At 37.6% G+C, this 8,980-nt stretch overlaps 1 protein-coding gene across 1 annotated transcript in view; it reads right to left on the bottom strand.

The window, feature by feature from the left end:
* Window positions 1–14: 14 nt before the first annotated feature.
* The window catches only part of LOC112459932, a 15,265-nt gene continuing 6,299 nt past the window's right edge, over window positions 15–8,980 (bottom strand). Inside the window, exons 2-4 of the mRNA XM_025024305.1 lie at window positions 1,020–1,099; window positions 784–925; window positions 15–298 (exon numbers count right to left, since the gene is read on the bottom strand). Of these exons, the coding sequence (XP_024880073.1) occupies window positions 182–298; window positions 784–925; window positions 1,020–1,099 (339 nt within the window). The 3' untranslated portion in view covers window positions 15–181. The remainder of the gene's footprint in view (window positions 299–783; window positions 926–1,019; window positions 1,100–8,980) is intronic.

Here is an 8,980-nt window from a genome sequence, read left to right as displayed (position 1 = left end):
TGTGTGTGTGTGTGTGTGTGTGTGTGTGTGTGTGTGTGTGTGTGTGTATGTGTGGAGAGAGAATCAAGCTGGATAATACAATAAAAAGTAATCGAACGGACGAGTAATATGTCTGAAAAGTTGCGATCGGTCAGTCATCTCTGTGCGAATCACGCCGACATAATATTCAGTGATCGTCGAATCAATAGTCGTCCAGATACGCATCCTTCGAGTCCTCCACCCGCAACCTGTTCTTGCGCGAATGGACAGAGTTGGCTTCGGAGTTGGAAGGATGAACTTCATTGTTCCTATAGGGAGTCTAGAATAAACGAGAAAGCCCCATAAATTAATTCTATCTGAGTTAATAAGCATTAGTCTTATTAAAATTTATTGAAATTTATGAAATAAATGGAAAATCCAAATCCTAATTAAACGATCTTCAATAGAAGAACGAAGACGGAAGAGAGAAAGAGAGACAGATTTTGTAACATCTTTTTTTGGATTTGATTTTAATCGTCTATTTAATTATTAATGGGTAAAACTTTTTAAATATTCAACAAATTTTAATTTTCTCGCCGAGTATTTTAAAGTTTTAAAATATTGGCTTAGTTATATTTTTATATTTTAGCAGAAATATTGCGAAATGAGAAGAAACAGATCGATTGAATTGGAGAGAAATGGTTAAATTAAGACTCTTCTTTTCTCTCTCTCTCTCTCTCTCTCTCTCTCTCTCTCTCTCTCTCTCTCTCTCATTTACGAATGTTCCAACTTCGCTAGCTCCGAATGACGATAGCTTTTACTTACGTCGTCGAGAATCGCGATCAAAAATTTCATCCTGGGGAACCTGCAGTCTCCTTCCTCGCAGTTTATAGCGCGCATAACAGGTAAGGGTACCAAGCGCTTCCTCGCCTGTGAACCTCGGCATGACGGGTGATAGGGTTCGTCCCTGCAACAGTGACCCCGCGATTTATATCTTACAGTTCCGTTTATCTTCCAGCGACACGGGGAGAAGAAAGAAGCTTATGAATACGGACACTTACTCGCAGTTCACCGCGCCGACCCAGGACTGGTAATAGCACAGGAGAACGGCGAAGATAATTAAAGATCGCTGCACAAACGTCTGAAAAAGAATTAAGATATTATCTCGCGTGAATTATGAATTTGTCACAGGAACACTTTTGCGATTCCTTGCGTTTCTGCGTTGTTTTCGAATCGCATATAGCCCTTCCATTTATTAATTATCCATCTAACTAAAAGGTCAGGGTGTACGTAAGGATAATCGGGAGTGCCAAGTGAAGAATGATTCGCGCTAAGTTATCGACAAAATTTTAATGAACTCATAATGAGCTTGCAGCGCAAAGTGCGCGGCAATCAACGCTAAGCTTTTTAACCGGTTCGACGTGGCCAAATTGACATCGACGACACGAATAAGAAGTTATAGGAGAGGGCTTCCTCTCGCCTTTCACGCAAGCAGCGGATCGTTCGCCGATGAAGTACAGCAGATTTTTACGCGACACTATATATATATGGAAAAGCATCTTTACGAGGAAACAAAAAAAACACAGGACTTGTCCTAATGAGTGACAGAACCACGACGAAAGGTCATTTCGTTTGGTCACCATGGTCAAATAGCTGCCGTTCTTCCGCGAAATCGATATTCGCGCAGCTATTTATTTGCCGATGCGGCGAAAACGACGCGAGAAACACCACCATTTGCGCCGCGGCCAATTTGCAGCGTCGTATTATTATTTTCACCGGAGAGACATTCTCGGTTATTGCGAGGGCCGGCAAAGGTTTTGCCCACGCTTCCTGGACTTTACTCGATTTTCCGCAAGCGGCGACAAAGGGGAAAGGTCGGCGCCGGAGCGATAAAGTTGTGTCGGATGAATTTTGAAGGCGTGCCGCGGTACAAAGCCCGGGTCTAATTTTGAATTTCGTTTATCCAATGCCAAGCGTAAATCGGTCTAATATTTGCGCGATATCGTATAATCAAACGATATCGCGTTCGACCGCGTTTTAGCGCTAAACGCCGACGCCGACGGCGACGAAACGTGAGGCGTTTTGCCCGCGCGTGCGTTACGTAATAGAGCAGCCGATGCGGACCTTGATCGTTGCGTAAAGTTCGCCGTCAGATCGGAAAATTGTTCGATTCCAATTTAGCCGACGATGTAATCTATATTTATCACGGCTGTGACTTCGGGGCCTCTTTTATAACGGGGAACTCTCGGGGTCTCTCTTGCAACAGAATTCTTATCGTGCAAGCACGGTATTTATAGCTGTCATTTAATAGTATTTAAGCAAGCGTTTAAAGCTATATATAATAAACTTCAACCAATATCTGAATTTTTCTCCGCATTAAGAAGTTTCGGTAATTGCAAAAGTTCGTAAAACAACATTGTAGCTCTGTAAATTCAAGCCTAAATCTCGATCTCGCAAAATATGCGGAGAAGACCAGCTTTCGAAATTTTCCTTAAAAAACACTAAACAGAGAGAATTTTTATTTCGAGAGTTTCTAAGAAAAGACACTTAATTTTATTTACAATCTTTCCAGATTTTCTAAACAAACTTCCCTGGCTAATGATACTAAGGGGATAAACAACCTTGACAAACGAAAAAATAGATTTTATTATTTTAAATTAAATATATAAGAAATAAAAAATTCTGAGTATTTGATTTGATATAAATATTAATTATAAAATATTGAATTCGAAAAAAATAGATACATTTTTTGTTGTCTATCCCCTTAATAGAAAGAAATTGATAAATAAAAAAAACTAATAAAAATTAAAAGATGCGATACGGCGGGATAAAAAGTGTTTTTCCACGGCAGGAATAGCCGTGTTGCCGCTTATTTATTTTAATACATCTTTTTCTCCATCGGCGACCGAGTCGCCGTGTCAATCCTCGACGTGATTGAACGAAGTTGAACCGATCACGTAGCACACATGCCGTAAATAGGTGTTTTATAAGAATTTTGTTTTTAGAATACGTCATAGGTACGAGAATGAATTTCCCTCGTTCCCCGGAGGAAACTCCGGCATAAACATCGCCGAGATTATTTCCCGGTATTCGTTTATAATGTGGATCAATAAATAAATAGGTTGCATCTGCGAACGGCACGTATATTAATTTCTCTTTCTCTCCGCCTTTCTCTCTCTCTCTCTCTCCCTCTTTCTCAAGAAACTTCTATCCGTACCTTACAATGGAATATCTCGAGCGCGAACGTTTTTTTTAGCTACGAATCAAGTGTGTTTATAGAGTACGCAAAGATATTTCCTTTTCTGTTTCTTCCGCTAATAAGTAATTCGAAATGAGAATCTTTCGACGCATGGTAAAAAGATTTTGATGATTGAAGTTTGTGTGAATTTTATTTTCTTAAAATTATTTCGTGGTAAGAGAGAGCATGAAGAGAAACGCCCGTAATTCAATAATTAAATGTTTAACAAATGCAAAACGAAGACGGAATGTTTCCTTGCCGAAGAAACCCGTTTAAGAAACTTTTTCGAAACCGTACGCGAATATGCAATCATCATCAGGTACACCAAACGGCAATTAAATTATTTCCAATTGCGTGCGTCAGTAGAAATCCAGCCCTTCAGAGATTTCTGCCTTCTCTTAAAGTCCTTTGCTGTAAAGTATTTTAATTCGTTATTGATACTCGCGTTCTTTTTCTTCTGTTTATACTTTCAGACCAGCCGCTTCCCACTATACAATTTTTAATTTTTAATTCAATATATGCGTACCTATCCTACTTTAATTTTTCTATGTACATTTTTAAGCATTGTACACTGTTAAATATTAAATATTAAATGTTTAAAGCAATACCTTGAGTTAAATAATATTTTGTTATTTTTAACTATCATGTGTGTCGAAATTTATTGTTTTAACACAAAATAGTATTATTTTAATTCTATTAGTTTAATTAAATTAACATTGTTGAGATGACGCGTGGCTCAGTGCCTACGCGAATGATTACAAATACCAAGGTCCGTGGTTCGAATCCGACCCGGCCTTTGTCCCATATATACTTCGTTAAGAAATTTTTCCCGATTAAGATCCTTATGGATTAATGGTCTGCACGACTGGGAATCGGAAAGGATTCACAATCTGCAAGGCTTAAGATTCGTAAAGGATCAAAAGATTGAGGCATTTTTTGAGATATTTCAAAGAAAAAAAAAAGAATTTCATTATGGTTAAACAAATGTTTTACGGTTGCGATCAGAGTGGCGATCAGAGTCGTGCGATAGAGCGCTCCGATCGTAACCGTTTAACCACAATGAAATTCTTTTTTTTACATTTTTTTTTAAATTATTATTTTTAAAAATTTTCCAAAAAAAATTTATTTAAAAAAAAATTAACATTGTTTCAGTTAAATTACCGACATATTGAGTAGAAGCAGTGGCGATCTACAAGAGTGGTTAAAAATGACTCAAATTGAGTATAATTTGAGATTACAAAAAATTCCAAATTGTATCCCATAAACTTTATGGAGAAAATGTCAAGAATTTTTTCTACCGCATTCGGTAAACACATCCGAAGTTTCTACCTCCTAAGCCTACAACCATCTAATTAAAAAGAACTTTGATTAAACGCGAGTTATATCTAATTCTGTTCGCTTGCCATTTAACCTGATTGTAATCGATGTGTATCTCCACATAGGCCTCGTACAGGGGAGTGATACGAAGGCATATTCGAAAGTTCCCGATTATGTTATCGCGCGAGAAGTTTCACTGTATAATAACAGTTATGCGCGAATGACAGTTTATGCTATCCCGATAAGCGATACAATTAATAATATCGCTTCCAGGTATGTTTCCTCTTAGGGTATGTTGCCCCTATCGTTCAACATAAAATATTGGACAGAGAAGCGCGTGCGCACTTTTTCGAGGTATTTAAAATATTAAATCTTCGTGAAAACGTCCTTAATAAGTTGAAGAGAGTTGCGATAAAGTAGCCGACACAGAAAACTGCGTTTTTTCTTTTTTTTGCGAGGATTTATTTTTTTTTTACTTCTTGTTCATCAACTTGAAATATTTCTAGCAATGTTCAGACAATTAAATCGATATAACGCTTGATAAATTGTGCAAATTTTGCGGTAATCTACTCAAATTCCCGCATCTCGTTATCATTAAATAACATTGTTTGGGAACATTGTTAATATCTGAAAACGACGCACGCGTTCATTCATGTTTTGTCATTTGATCCGCGTATATGAATGTGTGGAAATATAAACTTGATATTCGCGCGTATTAACACAAAATTTATCAAAGAGCCCATTCGGCAAGAGTAGGCAGCGCGCCGACGACACGCGGCCGGCACGATCATAATGTCGTGCACACAGCCGATTTTAGTTAATTGGCGGCTATCGTAATTGCGGAAATTATGCAAATGGATTGCTATATACGCGTTTAATAAGGCTCCGGTTCTCGTAACTCGAAAATCGATTCGATTACACGTGACAAACTCAAACATCGGGAACCATATATCTTTTCACCTAAGAAAATCGTAACTCCCAACAAAATTATAATAAAGAAATTAAATACATTAACTTCTTTATTGATGATATCGTGTTATACAAACCGTTGACTTCACAAAATAAATAAATTTGAAAACGTCTTAGGAGTTTTTAATGTTAATTAATTTGAAACATAAGGCAAATACAAGCAAAACGTCGATTTTATAGCGAATAATAAATAATACAAAATTTATAATGTAAGTATAAAACAAAAACGAAGTTAATTAAAAGTTAGTTAATTTCAATGAGAAATTACTAACGTTATCTTAAATATATAAATAATTGGAATAGCAAAATATGGAATGCGGATCGTCTGGTTGTGCCAAGAACATCCTGTATTGTTAACTTAATTAGAAAGCAACGTTTGTCAAGGGATTACACGACTAAAGAATGCTGCGCGTTATTAGAGCTCGTGAGTCGCGTATAAATGAAGACAAATACGAACTAACGCGATGACACGATCACGATATTCGCGATACTTCAGCCTTGAGGATAATATTAATTATTAAGCAACATGTCGTGCGTTGGCAACCTTAACTCGCATCCGTCTTCGTTTACGGATAGGTACGATGTCGAGTTTCGACCACTCATCCTTGTTAATCCGGCTGCACGGGACATGATCTCATTTTTGAAAACAGCGCAACCTTATAATTCCCCGGCAAGTCTTGTTTAGCTCGTTTGGCGCAACATTTTGCAGCGACGCAGGCAGAAATCGCGTGGGACGATCCCAGATTTGGGACAACATTTGTTCTTTGTCAAAAGGTCAACAATGAACACACGGTATGTGGGTATCTTTCAATCACCAGCGAATAATTTATGTTATCCGCCCAAGAGACAATTATAATTATCGAATGGACGAAATACGATCGTAAACTAGTAATGATTTCAGCGGTATAATCACCGTACGAAACCAGGTGTTCGAGTTTCAACGCGATACTGTTATCAATTCGTAAAAAGTGCGCCACTGATAACAGCGCACGTTTACCAATTGCAACTTTTTTCTACGCTTCTTATCAATTTGTCTTTTTTTTGTGTGTATTTCTCCAGTTATTTTATCAAGTAATAGATTGTTACAAAATTAAGCATGTTGAGCCGCAAAAAGAAGTGTTTTGAATATAATGGAAGATATACTGACTAATATAATTAACATTATCACGTTTTCCATCTCGCCGCACTTATTAATAATACAGCACAATAATTTCGAAATAAGCGACATTTGAGAAAGCTTGATACGAATTCGGTCCTACGCAAGTCATTAATCTATCATTAATTATGCAAGTTCTGTCGAAAGTCAGTCTGATTAGGTATTATACTGTGTATGTAAAATGTAAACAGTAATGTATATAGAACAATTTGCTGTACACAGGTCTCGAATGAATTGTAAATAGATGAATAATAATGCATATATTTGGCAATAATAAGCAGCTTCCCAATAAACCGCGAATTAAATCAACAATTAATCAAATATGACATTGAGACAGATCAAAAATACAATACTATAACATCAAATCAAAATACTAATATCAACTTACCAATATGTGAAAATACTAATATCTGTATCTTATTACAGAAGGACGAAAATTCCTCTCTGATGAGGCTTCTTGATATAATTTCAATCTAGAATTTCTCCACATTTTATCGCGATAGTTTTAAAAAATTAAACCAATCTTGCTTTCCTTCTTTTAATAATATCCCATAATATGCTGATAACCAATTTGCGATTTTTCACCGAGTGAAAAATTAATTTTATCGACGGCCGGGCTGTATCTTTTACTCTTTCTCCAAAGTTCGCAGACTTCAATATCGGACAGATGTGTGTACAGAGGATTCGTTTTTTTTTTTTACATACTGCTTTTTTTATTCGCCCGCTTGTTGCTTCTTTGCGGCGATATCAATTACCAAGGTCGGTAGATCGGCGCGCGTACAAATTAACACTCGTTATTTTCGGGGGAACCCTATCCACTGTTTGTGCATGCTAATGGCAGTGAAGCCGCACGCGCCCGGCCCGCGAAAGCTGATTTGTAAAGCGAAGTGCGGAAATTGATACAATTTCATTGGCGGCTTTCGGGCTTACCCGCGGCATTAAATGCCGACGTTTTACGCGGCCGCGGGGGATTACCGCCAACGCGTTGTTTTCGCGCCGCATAAGTTCAATTGCACTTTTCTCCTCCGCGATGCATATCTCAGCCGATATATTGTTTCGCTTTGCACTTTGTAATTTATGAGGCCATTACGCTCGTCTTCCGTCGTCGTGGTGGGTTATTTCTTCGCAGTGCCGCGGGAAAATAAATTTTTCTCTCGTATTCCGTTTTCGAAAACAACATTTCCTCCCTTAAGTGAATTTGATTATTTCGCAGACGTGTTTCGCGTTCGCAAAACAGTAATAAATTGATTTTTTTTCCCTGGCACGATAACGCACTATTGCGCTTTTACTTATGCGATGTAAGTATGCGAATCAAGTATTTTGCAACAATTGTTATCATCGAAACAAGAAAAACGCGGAGAAAAATATCATCGAAATTTATTTGTCTCCGACGAGGAAGATTTTAGAGAGAGGATCCTTTGAAGTTTAGAGACAATTTTATGTTGAAAATAATGGAATGCGAGATTCGAGATAAAAAACTTTGGCAGAGATTGTGCGGTTAGTTCTCTTCCTAAGAACTTTGAATACAAAACATTGAAAGATCGCTATAGACGATGAGACCTTCATTTTATTTAAAATTGGTCAAAGGATCGACTTCTAAGACACCATTCGAGTACATTCTGCATATTCACTATAAAATATCGAAAACCCAATCAGCTCTATCTCAAATCCAGTAGCAAAGCTACATTTGCGCAAGTGAAAAGGATAGAAAGAAAACAAAAGAAACTCCGTTCAAAGTCTCAGTCACATAAAAATGCATGGTTCATCTGGCTAGCACTTTGCGTCACCTAACGTGCATAAAGAGACGGGGGGTAAAGCGGCAGCACAATGAAATAGTCTGAAATATACTGTTAAATATTAAAGAATGAAATTCGAATCAATCTCTTGAGTTAAGTAACATTTTGTTACTTTTAACTACCACGTGTATGTTAAAATTTATTATTTTGACACAAAACAGTATTATTTCAACTCTAATGTTTTAGTTAAATTAACGACATATTGAGTAGGGGCAGTGACGACCTATATAAGAATGATTTAGCAATAGGAATGATAGCAATGATTAAATAACTCAAATTGAGCATAATTTCACATCGCAAATTTAACAATGTATCCGAGCTTCTGCGTCTGTAATTCATAAATACTTTACGATTGTTCGGCCTTTAAAGGTCCCCCTCCGGAAGAAGCGGGACGTCACCGCGATTTCTTTCCGACGACTTGATGCTGACAAACGATCCCGACTCGATTCCGCCGCGTAATCGCGCGCGGCAGATTCGCTCGATCGCGACTTTATTGGCGAGTTAATGACACGCGTTTTCGAGTGCGTAGGAGTTATCGAGTGGCGC

The sequence above is a fragment of the Temnothorax curvispinosus genome, unplaced genomic scaffold (assembly GCF_003070985.1).
Source record: "Temnothorax curvispinosus isolate PA1 unplaced genomic scaffold, ASM307098v1 QBEX01010252.1, whole genome shotgun sequence".
NCBI lineage: Eukaryota > Metazoa > Arthropoda > Insecta > Hymenoptera > Formicidae > Temnothorax > Temnothorax curvispinosus.
This window is presented reverse-complemented; position numbering and strand designations above follow the sequence as displayed.